We start from the raw sequence: 21081 nt of genomic DNA, 5'->3' as shown, positions 1-21081 counted from the left end.
AACCTCTCAAATACATTCCAGTCTGTAACTCACTCCCGGGTATCTGTTATTCTATATATAAACCACCCCGAACCCCTCTATTAGATTCCAGTCAGTAACTCACTCCCGGGTATCTGTTATTCTATATATAAACCATCCCAAACCTCTCGAATACATTCCAATCTGTAACTCACTCCCGGGTATCTGTTATTCTATATATAAACCACCCCGAACCCCTCGATTAGATTCCAGTCTGTAACTCACTCCCGGGTATCTGTTATTCTCTATATAAACCACCCCGAACCCCTCGATTAGATTCCAGTCTGTAAGTCAGTCCCGGGTATCTGTTATTCTGTATTTAAACCACCCCGAACCCCTCGATTAGATTCCAGTCTGTAACTCACTCCCGGGTATCTGTTACTCTATATATAAACCACCCCGAACCCCTCGATTAGATTGCAGTCTGTAACTCACTTCCGGGTATCTGTTATTCTATATATAATTCACCCCAAACCCCTCGATTAGATTCCAGTCTGTAACTCACTCCCGGGTATATGTTATTCTATATATAAACCATCCCAAACCCCTCGATTAGATTCCAGTCTGTAACTCACTCCCGGGTATATGTTATTCTATATATAAACCATCCCAAACCCCTCGATTAGATTCCAGTCTGTAACTTACTCCCGGGTGTCTGTTATTTTACATATAAACCACCCGGAATCCCTCGATTAGATTCCAGTCTGTAACTCACTCCCGGGTATCTGTTATTCTATATATAAACCACCCCGAACCCCTCGATTAGATTCCAGTCTGTAACTCACTTCCGGGTATCTGTTATTCTGTATATAAACCACCCCGAACCCCTCGATTAGATTCCAATCTGTAACTCACTCCTGGGTATCTGTTATTCTATATATAAACGACCCCGAACCTCTCGATTAGATTCCAGTCTGTAACTCACTCCCGGGTATCTGTTATTCTATATATACACCATCCCAAACCCCTCGAATACATTCCAGTCTGTAACTCACTCCCGGGTATCTGTTATTCTATATATAAACCATCCCAAACCTCTCGAATACATTCCAGTCTGTAACTCACTCCCGGGTATCTGTTATTCTATATATAAACCATCCCAAACCCCTCGATTAGATTCCAGTCTGTAACTCACTCCCGAATATCTGTTATTCTCTGCATAAACCACCCTGAACACCTCGATTAGATTCCAGTCTGTAACTCACTCCCGGGTATCTGTTATTCTGTATATAAACCACCCCGAATCCCTCGATTAGATTCCAGTCTGTAACTCACTCCCGGGTATCTGTTATTCTATATATAAACCACCCCGAACCCCTCGATTAGATTCCAGTCTGTAACTCACTCCCGGGTATCTGTTATTCTATATATAAACCACCCCGAACCCCTCGATTAGATTTAAGTCTGTAACTCACTCCCGGGTATCTGTTATTCTATATATAAACCACCCCGAACCCCTCGATTAGATTCCAGTCTGTAACTCACTCCCGGGTATCTGTTATTCTATATATAAACCACGCTGAACCCCTCGATTAGATTCCAGTCTGTAACATACTCCCGCGTATCTGTTATTCTATATATAAACCTCCCCGAACCTCTCGATTAGATTCCAGTCTGTAACTCACTCCCGGGTATCTGTTATTCTATATATAAACCACCCCGAACCCCTCGATTAGATTCCAGTCTGTAACTCACTCCCGGGTATCTGTTATTCTATATATAAACCACCCCGAACCCCTCGATTAGATTCCAGTCTGTAACTCACTCCCGGGTACCTGTTATTCTACATATAAACCATTCCGAACCCCTCGATTAGATTCCAGTCGGTAACTCACCCCCGGGTATCTGTTATTCTATATATAAACCACCCCGAACCCCTCGATTAGATTCCAGTCTGTAACTCACACCCGGGTATCTGTTATTCTATATATAAACCACCCCGAACCGCTCGATTAGATTCCAGTCTGTAACTCACACCCGGGTATCTGTTATTCTATATATAAACCACCCCAAACCCCTCGATTAGATTCCAGTCTGTAACTCACTCCCGGGTATCTGTTACTCTATATATAAACCACCCCGAACCCCTCGATTAGATTCCAGTCTGTAACTCACTCCCGGGTATCTGTTATTCTATATATAATTCAACCCAAACCCCTCGATTAGATTCCAGTCTGTATCTCACTCCCGGGTATATGTTATTCTATATATAAACCATCCCGAACCCCTCGATTAGATTCCAGTCTGTAACTCACTCCCGGGTATATGTTATTCTATATATAAACCATCCCAAACCCCTCGATTAGATTCCAGTCTGTAACTTACTCCCGGGTGTCTGTTATTTTACATATAAACCACTCCGAATCCCTCGATTAGATTCCAGTCTGCAACTCACTCCCGGGTATCTGTTATTCTGTATATCAACCACCCCGAACCCCTCGATTAGATTCCAATCTGTAACTCACTCCCGGGTATCTGTTATTCTATATATAAACCACCCCGAACCCCTCGATTAGATTTAAGTCTGTAACTCACTCCCGGGTATCTGTTATTCTATATATAAACCACCCCGAACCCCTCGATTAGATTCCAGTCTGTAACTCACTCCCGGGTATCTGTTATTCTATATATAAACCACGCTGAACCCCTCGATTAGATTCCAGTCTGTAACATACTCCCGCGTATCTGTTATTCTATATATAAACCTCCCCGAACCCCTCGATTAGATTCCAGTCTGTAACTCACTCCCGGGTATCTGTTATTCTATATATAAACCACGCTGAACCCCTCGATTAGATTCCAGTCTGTAACATACTCCCGCGTATCTGTTATTCTATATATAAACCTCCCCGAACCCCTCGATTCGATTCCAGTCTGTAACTCACTCCCGGGTATCTGTTATTCTATATATAAACCACCCCGAACCCCTCGATTAGATTCCAGTCTGTAACTCACTCCCAGGTATCTTTTATTCTGTATATAATCCACCCCGAACCCCTCGATTAGATTCCAATCTGTAACTCACTCCCGGGTATCTGTTATTCTATATATAAACCACCCTGAACCCCTCGATTAGATTCCAGTCTGTAACTCAATCCCGGGTATCTGTTATTCTATATATAAACCATCCCGAACCCCTCGATTAGATTCCAGTCTGTAACTCACTCCCGGGTATCTGTTATTCTACACATAAACCACCCTGAACCCCTCGATTAGATTCCAATCTGTAACTCACTCCCGGGTATCTGTTATTCTATATATGAACGACCCCGAACCTCTCGAATACATTCCAGTCTGTAACTCACTCCCGGGTATCTGTTATTCTATATATAAACAATCCCAAACCCCTCGATTAGATTCCAGTCTGTAACTCACTCCCAGGTATCTGTTATTCTATATATAAACCACCCCGAACCCCTCGATTAGATTCCAGTCTGTAACTCACTCCCGGGTATCTGTTATTCTATATATAAACCATCCCAAACCTCTCGAATACATCCCAGTCTGTAACTCACTCCCGGGTATCTGTTATTCTATATATAAACCACCCCGAACCCCTCGATTAGATTCCAGTCTGTAACGCACTCCCGGGTATATGTTATTCTATATATAAACCATCCCGAACCCCTCGATTAGATTCCAGTCTGTAACTCACTCCCGGGTATATGTTATTCTATATATAAACCATCCCAAACCCCTCGATTAGATTCCAGTCTGTAACTTACTCCCGGGTGTCTGTTATTTTACATATAAACCACTCAGAATCCCTCGATTAGATTCCAGTCTGCAACTCACTCCCGGGTATCTGTTATTCTGTATATAAACCACCCCGAACCCCTCGATTAGATTCCAATCTGTAACTCACTCCCGGGTATCTGTTATTCTATATATAAACCACCCCGAACCCCTCGATTAGATTTAAGTCTGTAACTCACTCCCGGGTATCTGTTATTCTATATATAAACCACCCCGAACCCCTCGATTAGATTCCAGTCTGTAACTCACTCCCGGGTATCTGTTATTCTATATATAAACCACGCTGAACCCCTCGATTAGATTCCAGTCTGTAACATACTCCCGCGTATCTGTTATTCTATATATAAACCTCCCCGAACCCCTCGATTAGATTCCAGTCTGTAACTCACTCCCGGGTATCTGTTATTCTATATGTAAACCACCCTGAACCCCTCGATTAGATTCCAGTCTGTAACTCACTCCCGAGTATCTGTTATTCTATATATAAACCACCCTGAACCCCTCGATTAGATTCCAGTCTGTAACTCACTCCCGCATATCTGTTATTCTATATATAAACCTCCCCGAACCCCTCGATTCGATTCCAGTCTGTAACTCACTCCCGGGTATCTGTTATTCTATATATAAACCACCCCGAACCCCTCGATTAGATTCCAGTCTGTAACTCACTCCCAGGTATCTTTTATTCTGTATATAATGCACCCCGAACCCCTCGATTAGATTCCAATCTGTAACTCACTCCCGGGTATCTGTTATTCTATATATAAACCACCGTGAACCCCTCGATTAGATTCCAGTCTGTAACTCACTCCCGGGTATCTGTTATTCTATATATAAACCACCCCGAACCCCTCGATTAGATTCCAGTCTGTAACTCACACCCGGGTATCTGTTATTCTATATATAAACGACCCCGAACCTCTCGAATACATTCCAGTCTGTAACTCACACCCGGGTATCTGTTATTCTATACATAAACCACCCCGAACCCCTCGATTAGATTCCAATCTGTAACTCACTCCCGGGTATCTGTTATTCTATATATAAACGACCCCGAACCTCTCGAATACATTCCAGTCTGTAACTCACTCCCGGGTATCTGTTATTCTATATTTAAACCATCCCAAACCCCTCGATTAGATTCCAGTCTGTAACTCACTCCCAGGTATCTGTTATTCTATATATAAACCACCCCGAACCCCTCGATTAGATTCCAGTCTGTAACTCACTCCCGGGTATCTGTTATTCTATATATAAACCATCCCAAACCTCTCAAATACATTCCAGTCTGTAACTCACTCCCGGGTATCTGTTATTCTATATATAAACCACCCCGAACCCCTCGATTAGATTCCAGTCAGTAACTCACTCCCGGGTATCTGTTATTCTATATATAAACCATCCCAAACCTCTCGAATACATTCCAATCTGTAACTCACTCTCGGGTATCTGTTATTCTATATATAAACCACCCCGAACCCCTCGATTAGATTCCAGTCTGTAACTCACTCCCGGGTATCTGTTATTCTCTATATAAACCACCCCGAACCCCTCGATTAGATTCCAGTCTGTAAGTCAGTCCCGGGTATCTGTTATTCTGTATTTAAACCACCCCGAACCCCTCGATTAGATTCCAGTCTGTAACTCACTCCCGGGTATCTGTTACTCTATATATAAACCACCCCGAACCCCTCGATTAGATTGCAGTCTGTAACTCACTTCCGGGTATCTGTTATTCTATATATAATTCACCCAAAACCCCTCGATTAGATTCCAGTCTGTAACTCACTCCCGGGTATATGTTATTCTATATATAAACCATCCCAAACCCCTCGATTAGATTCCAGTCTGTAACTCACTCCCGGGTATATGTTATTCTATATATAAACCATCCCAAACCCCTCGATTAGATTCCAGTCTGTAACTTACTCCCGGGTGTCTGTTATTTTACATATAAACCACCCCGAATCCCTCGATTAGATTCCAGTCTGTAACTCACTCCCGGGTATCTGTTATTCTATATATAAACCACCCCGAACCCCTCGATTAGATTCCAGTCTGTAACTCACTCCCGGGTATCTGTTATTCTGTATATAAACCACCCCGAACCCCTCGATTAGATTCCAATCTGTAACTCACTCCTGGGTATCTGTTATTCTATATATAAACGACCCCGAACCTCTCGATTAGATTCCAGTCTGTAACTCACTCCCGGGTATCTGTTATTCTATATATACACCATCCCAAACCCCTCGAATACATTCCAGTCTGTAACTCACTCCCGGGTATCTGTTATTCTATATATAAACCATCCCAAACCTCTCGAATACATTCCAGTCTGTAACTCACTCCCGGGTATCTGTTATTCTATATATAAACCACCCCGAACCCCTCGATTAGATTCCAGTCTGTAACTCACTCCCGGGTATCTGTTATTCTATATATAAACCATCCCAAACCCCTCGATTAGATTCCAGTCTGTAACTCACTCCCGAATATCTGTTATTCTCTGCATAAACCACCCTGAACACCTCGATTAGATTCCAGTCTGTAACTCACTCCCGGGTATCTGTTATTCTGTATATAAACCACCCCGAATCCCTCGATTAGATTCCAGTCTGTAACTCACTCCCGGGTATCTGTTATTCTATATATAAACCACCCCGAACCCCTCGATTAGATTCCAGTCTGGAACTCACTCCCGGGTATCTGTTATTCTGTATATAAACCACCCCGAACCCCTCGATTAGATTTAAGTCTGTAACTCACTCCCGGGTATCTGTTATTCTATATATAAACCACCCCGAACCCCTCGATTAGATTCCAGTCTGTAACTCACTCCCGGGTATCTGTTATTCTATATATAAACCACGCTGAACCCCTCGATTAGATTCCAGTCTGTAACATACTCCCGCGTATCTGTTATTCTATATATAAACCTCCCCGAACCTCTCGATTAGATTCCAGTCTGTAACTCACTCCCGGGTATCTGTTATTCTATATATAAACCACCCCGAACCCCTCGATTAGATTCCAGTCTGTAACTCACTCCCGGGTATCTGTTATTCTATATATAAACCACCCCGAACCCCTCGATTAGATTCCAGTCTGTAACTCACTCCCGGGTACCTGTTATTCTACATATAAACCATTCCGAACCCCTCGATTAGATTCCAGTCGGTAACTCACCCCCGGGTATCTGTTATTCTATATATAAACCACCCCGAACCCCTCGATTAGATTCCAGTCTGTAACTCACACCCGGGTATCTGTTATTCTATATATAAACCACCCCGAACCGCTCGATTAGATTCCAGTCTGTAACTCACACCCGGGTATCTGTTATTCTATATATAAACCACCCCAAACCCCTCGATTAGATTCCAGTCTGTAACTCACTCCCGGGTATCTGTTACTCTATATATAAACCACCCCGAACCCCTCGATTAGATTCCAGTCTGTAACTCACTCCCGGGTATCTGTTATTCTATATATAATTCAACCCAAACCCCTCGATTAGATTCCAATCTGTAACTCACTCCCGGGTATATGTTATTCTATATATAAACCATCCCGAACCCCTCGATTAGATTCCAGTCTGTAACTCACTCCCGGGTATATGTTATTCTATATATAAACCATCCCAAACCCCTCGATTAGATTCCAGTCTGTAACTTACTCCCGGGTGTCTGTTATTTTACATATAAACCACTCCGAATCCCTCGATTAGATTCCAGTCTGCAACTCACTCCCGGGTATCTGTTATTCTGTATATAAACCACCCCGAACCCCTCGATTAGATTCCAATCTGTAACTCACTCCCGGGTATCTGTTATTCTATATATAAACCACCCCGAACCCCTCGATTAGATTTAAGTCTGTAACTCACTCCCGGGTATCTGTTATTCTATATATAAACCACCCCGAACCCCTCGATTAGATTCCAGTCTGTAACTCACTCCCGGGTATCTGTTATTCTATATATAAACCACGCTGAACCCCTCGATTAGATTCCAGTCTGTAACATACTCCCGCGTATCTGTTATTCTATATATAAACCTCCCCGAACCCCTCGATTAGATTCCAGTCTGTAACTCACTCCCGGGTATCTGTTATTCTATATATAAACCACGCTGAACCCCTCGATTAGATTCCAGTCTGTAACATACTCCCGCGTATCTGTTATTCTATATATAAACCTCCCCGAACCCCTCGATTCGATTCCAGTCTGTAACTCACTCCCGGGTATCTGTTATTCTATATATAAACCACCCCGAACCCCTCGATTAGATTCCAGTCTGTAACTCACTCCCAGGTATCTTTTATTCTGTATATAATCCACCCCGAACCCCTCGATTAGATTCCAATCTGTAACTCACTCCCGGGTATCTGTTATTCTATATATAAACCACCCTGAACCCCTCGATTAGATTCCAGTCTGTAACTCAATCCCGGGTATCTGTTATTCTATATATAAACCATCCCGAACCCCTCGATTAGATTCCAGTCTGTAACTCACTCCCGGGTATCTGTTATTCTACACATAAACCACCCTGAACCCCTCGATTAGATTCCAATCTGTAACTCACTCCCGGGTATCTGTTATTCTATATATGAACGACCCCGAACCTCTCGAATACATTCCAGTCTGTAACTCACTCCCGGGTATCTGTTATTCTATATATAAACAATCCCAAACCCCTCGATTAGATTCCAGTCTGTAACTCACTCCCAGGTATCTGTTATTCTATATATAAACCACCCCGAACCCCTCGATTAGATTCCAGTCTGTAACTCACTCCCGGGTATCTGTTATTCTATATATAAACCATCCCAAACCTCTCGAATACATCCCAGTCTGTAACTCACTCCCGGGTATCTGGTATTCTATATATAAACTACCCCGAACCCCTCGATTAGATTCCAGTCTGTAACTCACTCCCGGGTATCTGTTATTCTATATATAAACTACCCCGAACCCCTCGATTAGATTCCAGTCTGTAACTCACCCCCGGGTATCTGTTATTCTATATATAAACAATCCCAAACCCCTCGATTAGATTCCAGTCTGTAACTCACTCCCAGGTATCTGTTATTCTATATATAAACCACCCCGAACCCCTCGATTAGATTCCAGTCAGTAACTCACTCCCGGGTATCTGTTATTCTATATATAAACCACCCTGTACCCCTCGATTAGATTCCAGTCTGTAACTCACTCCCGGATATCTGTTATTCTATATATAAACCACCGCGAACCCCTTGATTAGATTCCAGTCTGTAACTCACCCCCGGGTATCTGTTATTCTATATATAAACAATCCCAAACCCCTCGATTAGATTCCAGTCTGTAACTCACTCCCGGATATCTGTTATTCTATATATAAACCACCCTAACCCCTCGATTAGATTCCAGTCTGTAACTCACTCCCGGGTATCTGTTATTCTATATATAAACCACCCCGAACCCCTCGATTAGATTCCAGTCTGTAACTCACTCCCGGGTATCTGTTATTCTATATATAAACCACCCCGAACCCCTCGATTAGATTCCAGTCTGTAACTCACTCCCGGGGATCTGTTATTCTCTATATAAACCACCCCGAACCCCTCGATTAGATTCCAGACCGTAACTCACTCCCGGGTATCTGTTATTCTATATATAAACCACCCCGAACCCCTTGATTAGATTCCAGTCTGTAACTCACTCCCGGGTATCTGTTATTCTATATATAAACCACCCCGAACACCTCGATTAGATTCCAGTCTGTAACTCACTCCCGGGTATCTGTTATTCTATATATAAACCACCCCGAACCCCTCGATTAGATTCCAGTCTGTAACTCACTCCCGGGTATCTGTTATTCTATATATAAAACACCAACAACCCCTCGATTAGATTCCAGTCTGTAACTCACTCCCGGGTATCTGTTATTCTATATATAAACCACCCCGAAACCCTCAATTAGATTCCAGTCTGTAACTCACTCCCTGGTATCTGTTATTCTATATATAAACCACCCCGAACCCCTCGATTAGATTCCAGTCTGTAACTCACTCCCGGGTATCTGTTATTATATATATAAACCACCCCGAACCCCTCGATTAGATTCCAGTCTGTAACTCACTCCCGGGTACCTGTTATTCTATATATAAACCATCCCGAACCCCTCGATTAGATTCCAGTCTGTAAGTCACTCCCGGGTATCTGTTATTCTATATATAAACCACCCCGAACACCTCGATTAGATTCCAGTCTGTAACTCACTCCCGGGAATCTGTTATTCTATATATAAACCACCCCGAACCCCTCGATTAGATTCCAGACCGTAACTCACTCCCGGGTATCTGTTATTCTATATATAAACCACCCCGAACCCCTCGATTAGATTCCAGTCTGTAAGTCACTCCCGGGTATCTGTTATTCTATATATAAACCACCCCGAACCCCTCGATTAGATTCCAGTCTGTAACTCACTCCCGGGAATCTGTTATTCTATATATAAACCACCCCGAACCCCTCGATTAGATTCCAGTCTGTAACTCACTCCCGGGTATCTGTTATTCTATATATAAACCACCCCGGACCCCTCGATTAGATTCCAGTCTGTAACTCACTCCCGGGTATCTGTTATTCTATATATAAACCACCCCGAACCCCTCGATTAGATTCCAGTCTTTACCTCACTCCCGGGTATCTGTTATTCTATATATAAACCACCCCGAACCCCTCGATTAGATTCCAGTCTGTAACTCACTCCCGGGTATCTGTTATTCTATATATAAACCACCCCGGACCCCTCGATTAGATTCCAGTCTGTAACTCACTCCCGGGTATCTGTTATTCTATATATAAACCACCCCGAACCCCTCGATTAGATTCCAGTCTGCAACTCACTCCCGGGTATCTGTTATTCTCTATATAAACCACCCTAACCCCTCGATTAGATTCCAGTCTGTAACTCACTCCCGGGTATCTGTTATTCTATATATAAACCACCCCGAACCCCTCGATTAGATTCCAGTCTGTAACTCACTCCCGGGTATCTGTTATTCTATATATAAACCACCCCGAACCCCTCGATTAGATTCCAGTCTGTAACTCACTCCCGGGGATCTGTTATTCTCTATATAAACCACCCCGAACCCCTCGATTAGATTCCAGACCGTAACTCACTCCCGGGTATCTGTTATTCTATATATAAACCACCCCGAACCCCTTGATTAGATTCCAGTCTGTAACTCACTCCCGGGTATCTGTTATTCTATATATAAACCACCCCGAACACCTCGATTAGATTCCAGTCTGTAACTCACTCCCGGGTATCTGTTATTCTATATATAAACCACCCCGAACCCCTCGATTAGATTCCAGTCTGTAACTCACTCCCGGGTATCTGTTATTCTATATATAAAACACCAACAACCCCTCGATTAGATTCCAGTCTGTAACTCACTCCCGGGTATCTGTTATTCTATATATAAACCACCCCGAAACCCTCAATTAGATTCCAGTCTGTAACTCACTCCCTGGTATCTGTTATTCTATATATAAACCACCCCGAACCCCTCGATTAGATTCCAGTCTGTAACTCACTCCCGGGTATCTGTTCTTATATATATAAACCACCCCGAACCCCTCGATTAGATTCCAGTCTGTAACTCACTCCCGGGTACCTGTTATTCTATATATAAACCATCCCGAACCCCTCGATTAGATTCCAGTCTGTAAGTCACTCCCGGGTATCTGTTATTCTATATATAAACCACCCCGAACACCTCGATTAGATTCCAGTCTGTAACTCACTCCCGGGTATCTGTTATTCTATATATAAACCACCCCGAACCCCTCGATTAGATTCCAGACCGTAACTCACTCCCGGGTATCTGTTATTCTATATATAAACCACCCCGAACCCCTCGATTAGATTCCAGTCTGTAAGTCACTCCCGGGTATCTGTTATTCTATATATAAACCACCCCGAACCCCTCGATTAGATTCCAGTCTGTAACTCACTCCCGGGTATCTGTTATTCTATATATAAACCATCCCAAACCTCTCGAATACATTCCAGTCTGTAACTCACTCCCGGGTATCTGTTATTCTCTATATAAACCACCCCAAACCCCTCGATTAGATTCCAGTCTGTAACTCACTCCCGGGTATCTGTTATTCTATATATAAACCACCCCGAACCCCTCGATTAGATTCCAGTCTGTAACTCACTCCCGGGAATCTGTTATTCTATATATAAACCACCCCGAACCCCTCGATTAGATTCCAGTCTGTAACTCACTCCCGGGTATCTGTTATTCTATATATAAACCACCCCGGACCCCTCGATTAGATTCCAGTCTGTAACTCACTCCCGGGTATCTGTTATTCTATATATAAACCACCCCGAACCCCTCGATTAGATTCCAGTCTTTACCTCACTCCCGGGTATCTGTTATTCTATATATAAACCACCCCGAACCCCTCGATTAGATTCCAGTCTGTAACTCACTCACGGGTATCTGTTATTCTATATATAAACCACCCCGGACCCCTCGATTAGATTCCAGTCTGTAACTCACTCCCGGGTATCTGTTATTCTATATATAAACCACCCCGAACCCCTCGATTAGATTCCAGTCTTTACCTCACTCCCGGGTATCTGTTATTCTATATATAAACCACCCCGAACCCCTCGATTCGATTCCAGTCTGTAACTCACTCCCGGGTATCTGTTATTCTGTATTTAAACCACCCCGAACTCCTCGATTAGATTCCAGTCTGTAACTCACTCCTGGGTATCTGTTATTATATAGATAAACCACCTCGAACCCCTCGATTAGATTCCAGTCTGTAATTCACTCCCAGGTATCTGTTATTCTGTATATAATCCACCCCGAACCCCTTGATTCGACTCCAATCTGTAACTCACTCCCGGGTATCTGTTATTCTATATATAAACCACCCCGATCCCCTCGATTAGATTCCAGTCTGTAACTCACTCCCGGGTATCTGTTATTCTACATATAAACCACCCCGAACCCCTCGATTAGATTCCAGTCTGTAACTCACTCCCGGGTACCTTTTATTCTATATATAAACCATCCCAAACCTCTCGAATACATTCCAGTCTGTAACTCACTCCCGGGTATCTGTTATTCTATATATAAACCACCCCCAACCCCTCGATTAGATTCCAGTCTGTAACTCACTCCCGGGTATCTGTTATTCTGTATTTAAACCACCCCGAACCCCTCGATTAGATTCCAGTCTGTAACTCACTCCTGGGTATCTGTTATTCTATATATAAAGCACCCTGAACCCTTCGATTAGATTCCAGTCTCTAACTCACTCCCGGGTATCTGTTATTCTATATATAAAAAACCCCGATCCCCTCGATTAGATTTCAGTCTGTAACTCACTCCCGGGTATCTGTTATTCTATATATAAACCACCCTGAACCCCTCGATTAGATTCCAGTCTGTAACTCACTCCCGGGTATCTGTTATTCTCTGCATAAACTATCCTGAACCCCTCGATTAGATTCCAGTCTGTAACTCACTCCCGGGTATCTGTTATTCTATATATAAACAACCTCGAACCCCTCGATTAGATTCCAGTCTGTAACTCACTCCCGGGTATCTGTTATTCTATATATAAATCACACCGAACCCCTCGATTAGATTCCAGTCTGTAACTCACTCCCGGGTATCTGTTATTCTCTGCATAAACTATCCTGAACCCCTCGATTAGATTCCAGTCTGTAACTCACTCCCGGGTATCTGTTATTCTATATATAAACAACCTCGAACCCCTCGATTAGATTCCAGTCTGTAACTCACTCCCGGGTATCTGTTATTCTATATATAAACCACCCTGAACCCCTCGATTAGATTCCAGTGTATAACTCACTCCCGGGTATCTGTTATTCTATATATAAACCACCCCGAACCCCTCGATTAGATTTAAGTCTGTAACTCACTCCCGGGTATCTGTTATTCTATAGATAAACCACGCCGAACCCCTCGATTAGATTCCAGTCTGTAACTCACTCCCGGGTACCTGTTATTCTACATATAAACCATCCCGAACCCCTCGATTAGAGTCCAGTCTGTAACTCACTCCCGGGTATCTGTTATTCTGTATATAAACCACCCCGAACTCCTCGATTAGATTCCAGTCTGTAACTCACTCCCGGGTACCTGTTATTCTACATATAAACCATCCCGAACCCCTCGATTAGATTCCAATCTGTAACTCACTCCCGGGTATCTGTTATTCTATATATAAACCACCCCGAACCCCTCGATTAGATTCCAATCTGTAACTCACTCCCGGGTATCTGTTATTCTATATATAAACCACCCCGAACCCCTCGATTAGATTCCAGTCTGTAACTCACTCCCGGGTATCTGTTATTCTATATATAAACCACCCCGAACCCCTCGATTAGATTCCAGTCTGTAACTCACTCCCGGGTACCTGTTATTCTACATATAAACCATCCCGAACCCCTCGATTAGATTCCAGTCTGTAACTCACCCCCGGGTATCTGTTATTCTATATATAAACCACCCCGAACCCCTCGATTAGATTCCAGTCTGTAACTCACCCCCGGGTATCTGTTATTCTATATATAAACCACCCCGAACCGCTCGATTAGATTCCAGTCTGTAACTCACACCCGGGTATCTGTTATTCTATATATAAACCACCCCGAACCCCTCGATTAGATTCCAGTCTGTAACTCACTCCCGGGTATCTGTTATTCTATATATAATCCACCCTGAACCCCTCGATTAGATTCCAGTCTGTAACTCACACCCGGTTAGCTCCTCGCTTAGATTCCAGTCTGTAACTCACACCCGGTTAGCTCCTCGCTTAGATTCCAGTCTGTAACTCACACCCGGTTAGCTCCTCGATTAGATTCCAGTGCGTCAGTCACTCTCTCAGTGCTGTCTAGTTTTACAATGTGACCCACCTCTGTTCGGTGATCTTAGTTTGTCCGCCTTTCCCGTCTTTGCATCTTTTCCAACCTCCTGGACGCGGGAAGTGACCTTGGTAAGAAACAGTTTGTACCTGTTTTGAAGGGCTCAATCGAAGTTTGAGAATAAACTGGACTTCTGCACGTAAACCTCCCCCCCCCCCACCGCAAACGACAGAATAATCTTTTGACAAGCGGGGAGCATAAATTCCTCATCTCCCTGTTCAATGGGAGACCCCCTTTGGTCCCAAGAATCGACCCTGTGAATCTTCTCTGAACTACCTTCGATGTGAGCCAATCCCCTTCCTTAAGTAAGGGGGCCAAAACTCTACGAAGTACTCCAGGTGCGGAAACACCAACGACCCGTACAGTTGTAGCCAGACCCATAGACATTTATAGTCCAACCCCGCCCCCCCCCCCCCCAACCATTCGTGATAAAGGACAAATATTCCATTCACCCTTCCGATCACTTGCTGTGTCTGCGTACTAATTTGCTGTGATTTGTGGACTCGGGTGGCCAAATCCCTCTGTAGCTGCAGAATTCAGCCTTCTCTGTCTCTCTTTTTCCCGACTGCCTTTGCGTCAGCAACAAATTGAAGTCTGATGAATAAATGAGAAACTCCTCTCGGGTCATGGTGACCAGGAATGTATCGGACCTGCGGACAAGGGGTAGGGTTAACAGCCTGGGTTTGTGTGTGTCTGATGTGCTTGAAAGAACCCTGGTTCAAAAGGAAGTATGTTTAGGGGAGCCATGGGTGCAATTAAGGCACCTTAAAAACTTGGACGTGTCGGTTGGAGATGTGGACAGAGGTCGAGCATCTCGGGTCAGTTCAAAGATGCATCTGTGGACCGAGCAGCAGTTCCGTTCCTCGCTGAATTGTGCGATGGGAAGGTCAGCTGAAGCAGCTGGTGAATAAACACAGCCGGAGTTTCTGCTTGGTTCTGGCAGGAGTCAGATCGTGTCTTTCGAGCACCGGGACGAGATCTCTCTTTCACCGAGAACGTGAAACAGGCATTCCTGAGTGTTAACTGTATTTAACAGTACGTTGGGATTGATTGCCAGTAAAGGTAGCAGTTAAGGGTTTTTGTGTCATTGTATTGGTTAGCACTCGTCTCGGCTTATCCCCACTCTCTGTTGCCTGAGATCTTCTCATCGTCTGAGTCTATGATATCTCTAACTGACACGCTCTCTGATTAATTCTTCTGGAACGTTTTGTGATAATTTCTGAGGACCCTCCGTGTCGATTCCCTTGTTACTATTTCTTAGAAGGAGTTTAGAAGGATGCGGGGGATCTTATTGAAACTTACAGGATACTGCGAGGCCTGGATAGAGTGCACGTGGAGAGGATGTTTCCACTTGTAGGAAAAACTAGAAGCAGAGGACACCATCTCAGACTAAAGGGACGATCCTTTAAAACAGAGATGAGGAGGAATTTCTTCAGCCAGAGGGTGGTGAATCTGTGGAACTCTTTGCCGCAGAAGGCTGTGGAGGCCAAATTGAGTGTCTTTAAGACAGAGATAGATAGGTTCTTGATCAATAAGTGTCCGCCCCACGTCCCCCCGGGAGTCAGGGAGTGAGGTCTGTGTGTCTCAGTGTCCCGTCACCCCGGGAGTCAGGGAGTGAGGCCTGTGTGTCCGTCCCCTGTCCCCCCGGGAGTCAGGGAGTGAGGCCTGTGTGTCCGTGTCCCGTCCCCCGGGAGTCAGGGAGTGAGGCCTGTGTGTCCGTCCCCTGTCCCCCCGGGAGTCAGGGAGTGAGGCCTGTGTGTCTGTCCCCCGTCCCCCGGGAGTCAGGGAGTGAGGCCTGTGTGTCCGTGTGCCGTCCCCCCAGGAGTCAGGGAGTGAGGCCAGTGTGTGAGTGTCCCGTCTCCCCGGGAGTCAGGGAGTGAGGCCTGTGTGTGAGTGTCCCGTCCCCCCGGGAGTCAGGGAGTGAGGCCTGTGTGTCCGTCTCCCGTCCCCCCGGGAGTCAGGGAGTGAGGCCTGTGTGTCCGTGTCGCGTCCCCCCGGGAGTCAGGGAGTGAGGCCTGTGTGTCCGTCCCCCGTCCCTCCGGGAGTCAGGGTGTGAGGCCTATGTGTGAGTGTCCCGTCCCCCCGGGAGTCAGGGAGTGAGGCCTGTGTGTCCGTGTCCCGTCCCCTCGTGAGTCAGTCAGTGAGGCCAATGTGTCAGTGTCCCGTCCCCCCGAGAGTCAGTGAGTGAGGCCTGTGTGTGAGTGTCCCGTCCCCCCAGGAGTCAGGGAGTGAGGCCTATGTGTGAGTGTCCCGTCCCCCCAGGAGTCAGGGAGTGAGGCCTGTGTGTCTGTCCCCCGTCCCCCGGGAGTCAGGGAGTGAGGCCTATGTGTGAGTGTCCCGTCCCCCCAGGAGTCAGGGAGTGAGGCCTGTGTGTGAGTGTCCCGTCCCCCCAGGAGTCAGGGAGTGAGGCCTGTGTGTCCGTGTCCCGTCCCCCCGGGAGTCAGGGAGTGAGGCCTGTGTCTCAGTGTCCCGTCCCCCCGGGAGTCAGGGAGTGAGGCTTGTGTGTCCGTGTCCCGTCCCCCCGGGAATCAGGGATGAGGCCTGTGTGTCCGTGCCCCGTCCCGACAGGAGTCAGGGAGTGAGGCCAGTGTGTCCGTGTCCCGTCGCCCCAGAGGTCAGGGAGTGAGGCCTGTGTGTCCGTGTCCCGTCCCCCCGGGAGTCAGGGAGTGAGGACTGTGTGTCCGTGTCCCGTCCCCCCGGGAGTCTGGGAGTGAGGCCTGTGTGTCCGTGTCCCGTCCCCCCGGGAGTCAGGGAGTGAGGACTGTGTGTCCGTGTCCCGTCCCCCCGAGAGTCAGGGAGTGAGGTCTGTGTGTCCGTGTCCCGTCCCCCCTGGAGTCAGGGAGTGAGGCCTGTGTGTCCGTGTCCCGTCCCCCCTGGAGTCAGGGAGTGAGGCCTGTGTGTCCGTCCCCCGTCCCCCTGGGAGTCAGGGTGTGAGGCCTATGTGTCCGTCTCCCGTCCCCCCGGGAGTCAGGCCTGTGTGTCCGTGTCCCGTCCCCCGGGAGTCAGGGAGTGAGGCCAGTGTGTCCGTCCCCCGTCCCTCCGGGAGTCAGGGTGTGAGGCCTGTGTGTGAGTGCCCCGTCCACCCGGGAGTCAGGCCTGTGTGTCCATGTCCCGTCCCCCTGGGAGTCAGGGAGTGAGGCCAGTGTGTCCGTGTCCCGTCCCCCCGGGAATCAGGGAGCGAGGCCTGTGTGTCCGTGTCCCGTCCCCCCGGAAGTCAGGGAGTGAGGCCAGTGTGTCCGTGTCCCGTCCCCCCGGGAGTCAGGGAGTGAGGCCTGTGTGTCCGTGTCCCATCCCCCCGGGAGTCAGGGAGTGAGGCCTATGTGTCTGTGTCCCGTCCCCCCGGGAGTCAGGGAGTGAGGCCTGTGTGTGAGTGTCCCGTCCCCCCGGGAGTCGGGGAGTGAGGCCTGTGTGTCCGTGTCGCGTCCCCCCGGGAGTCAGGGAGTGAGGCCTGTGTGTCCGTGTCGCGTCCCCCCGGGAGTCAGGGAGTGAGGCCTGTGTGTCCGTCCCCCGTCCCTCCGGGAGTCAGGGTGTGAGGCCTGTGTGTGAGTGTCCCGTCCACCCGGGAGTCAGGGAGTGAGGCCTGTGTGTCCGTGTCCCGTTGCCCAGGGAGTCAGGGAGTGAGGCCTGTGTGTCCGTGTCCCGTCCCCCCGGGAGTCAGGGAGTGAGGCCTGTGTGTTAGTCCCGCCTCCCCGGGAGTCAGGGAGTGAGGCCTGTGTGTCCGTGTCCCGTCCCCCGGGAGTCAGGGAGTGAGGCCTGTGTGTCCGTGTCCCGTCGCCCAGGGAGTCAGGGAGTGAGGCCTGTGTGTCCGTGTCCCGTCCCCCCGGGAGTCAGGGAGTGAGGCCTGTGTGTCCGTGTCCCGTCTCCCGGGAGTCAGGGAGTGAGGCCTGTGTGTCCGTCCCCCGTCCCCCTGGGAGTCAGGGAGTGATGCCTGTGTGTCCGTGTCCCGTCCCCCTGGGAGCCAGGGAGTGAGGCCTGTGTGTGAGTGTCCCGTCCCCCCGGGAGTCAGGGAGTGAGGCCTGTGTGACCGTGTCTCGTCCCCCCGCGAGTCAGGGAGTGAGGCCAGTGTGTCCGTGTCCCGTCCCCCTGGGAGTCAGGGAGTGAGGCCTGTGTGTCCCTGTCCCGTACCCCCGGGAGTCAGGGAGTGAGACCTGTGTGTCCGTGTCCCGTCCCCCCGGGAGTCAGGGAGTGAGGCCTGTGTGTCCGTGTCTCGTCCCCCCGGGAGTCAGGGAGTGAGGCCAGTGTGTCCGTGTCCCGTCCGTCCGGGAGTCAGGGAGTGAGGCCTGTGTGTCCGTGTCGCGTCCCCCTGGGAGTCAGGGAGTGCGGCCTGTGTGTCCGTGTCCCGTCCCCCCGGGAGCCAGGGTGTGAGGCCTGTGTGTCCGTGTCCCGTCCCCCTGGGAGTCAGGGAGTGAGGCCTGTGTGTCCATGTCCCGTCCCCCTGGGAGTCAGGGAGTGAGGCCTGTGTGTCCGTGTCCCGTCCCCCCAGGAGTCAGGGAGTGAGGCCTGTGTGTCCGTGTCGCGTCCCCCCGGGAGTCAGGGAGTGAGGCCTGTGTGTCCGTGCCCCGTCCCCCCGGGAGTCAGGGAGTGAGGCCTGTGTCTCAGTGTCCCGTCCCCCCGGGAGTCAGGGAGTGAGGCCTGTGTGTCCGTCCCCCGTCCCCCCGGGAGTCAGGGAGTGAGGCCTGTGCGTTAGTCCTGTCTCCCCGGGAGCTCCGGGAACGAGGCCCGTGCGTGTTCGTTGTCCTGGCCGGATTACACTGCTCGCTGGCGCTCCATAAACCTCGTCTGCATTTCAAATCTGCCTCATCGCCCGCCTTGCGTGGTAAAATTCCACTGGCCTCCCTTCCGCCTCACCTTTGACATAATTCTGGAGTCAACAGCCCCTGAACGTTGGGGGCGCTGGTTAGCGCTGCTGCCTGACGGGAGGTCCCGGGTTCGATCCCAGCTCTGGGTCACTGTCCGTGGGGAGTTTGCACATTCTCCCTGTGCCTGCGTGGGTCTCACCCCCACAACCCAACGATGTACAGGCGAGGAGGATTAGCCGCGCTAAATTGCGCCGTAATTGGAAATAGATGAAATGGGTACTCTAAATTTAGTTTTTTTTGGAAGCGACAGGGCCAAATTGTTGGGTCCTCGCACGTTGACTTTGTTGACCTGGACTTGTTGGGACGCAGGAAGTTGCCAAGCGGGTAGGGGAAGCGATCGGGGGCCTTGGTCGCCAGGGGAAACGGAGCACGGGAATCGATAAATCTCACTGCGGTCGGGCAGTGTCCCGATCCGGGTCGCTGGGCCAGGAGTCTCGGCTCCGGATTTGAGAAAGGATTGACTCGACTCGGGGGGGGGGCGTGAAAACGAGGTTGAGGCCTTGGGGAAGGCCAGGGTGAATGGGCCGAATGGCCGTCTCCTGCTTCTGACGCCATTGTGCCCTAGGCAGACTCTGACTCGCGTCCTCCCCCCCCCCCCCACCTCCCAGCACCCTCTCAGCCCTCCCCCCGTCGCCCCCTCAGCCCCCCCCCCCCCCAACCCTCGTGCCCACCACCCCGATCTCGCCCGGAGACCCCGATTACCTGAAGGGGGCGCAAAGTCGCCCCCTGCTGTCCGTGCGCAGAGCGAGGGAGCGGCTGGAAAGCTTCCACGTCGGACGGTCCAATCGCTTCGTCCTTCGGGGCGCGGTACCTGACCCAATACTCCAGCTCGCCAATCGAACGGCACGTGCGATCAATATCTGGAGAGCGAGAATCGAGAGACACCAGTCAGTGTACAGATATCTCCCTGAGAGAGAGAGAGGGGACTGAGAGACACCAGTCAGTGTACAGATATCTCCCTGAGAGAGAGTGGACTGAGAGACACCAGTCAGTGTACAGATATCTCCCTGAGAGAGAGAGGACTGAGAGACACCAGTCAGTGTACAGATATCTCCCTGAGAGAGAGAGGGGACTGAGAGACACCAGTCAGTGTACAGATATCTCCCTGAGAGAGAGGGGACTGAGAGACACCAGTCAGTGTACAGATATCTCCCTGAGAGAGAGGGGGGACTGAGAGACACCAGTCAGTGTACAGATATCTCCCTGAGAGAGAGAGAGGACTGAGAGACACCAGTCAGTGTACAGATATCTCCCTGAGAGAGAGGGGACTGAGAGACACCAGTCAGTGTACAGATATCTCCCTGAGAGAGAGAGGGGACTGAGAGACACCAGTCAGTGTACAGATATCTCCCTGAGAGAGAGGGGACTGAGAGACACCAGTCAGTGTACAGATATCTCCCTGAGAGAGAGGGGGGACTGAGAGACACCAGTCAGTGTACAGATATCTCCCTGAGAGAGAGAGA

General features: G+C 48.5%; 1 protein-coding gene across 1 annotated transcript in view; it reads right to left on the bottom strand.

Annotated features, from left to right (window-relative positions):
* The window catches only part of LOC140422581 (protein fantom-like), a 362003-nt gene that overhangs the window by 142629 nt on the left and 198293 nt on the right, over positions 1-21081 (bottom strand). Inside the window, exons 13-14 of the mRNA XM_072507588.1 lie at positions 20321-20478; positions 14751-14826 (exon numbers count right to left, since the gene is read on the bottom strand). Coding sequence (XP_072363689.1) covers positions 14751-14826; positions 20321-20478 — 234 coding nt within the window. The remainder of the gene's footprint in view (positions 1-14750; positions 14827-20320; positions 20479-21081) is intronic.

This window comes from Scyliorhinus torazame, chromosome 5 (genome assembly GCF_047496885.1).
Source record: "Scyliorhinus torazame isolate Kashiwa2021f chromosome 5, sScyTor2.1, whole genome shotgun sequence".
NCBI lineage: Eukaryota > Metazoa > Chordata > Chondrichthyes > Carcharhiniformes > Scyliorhinidae > Scyliorhinus > Scyliorhinus torazame.
This window is presented reverse-complemented; position numbering and strand designations above follow the sequence as displayed.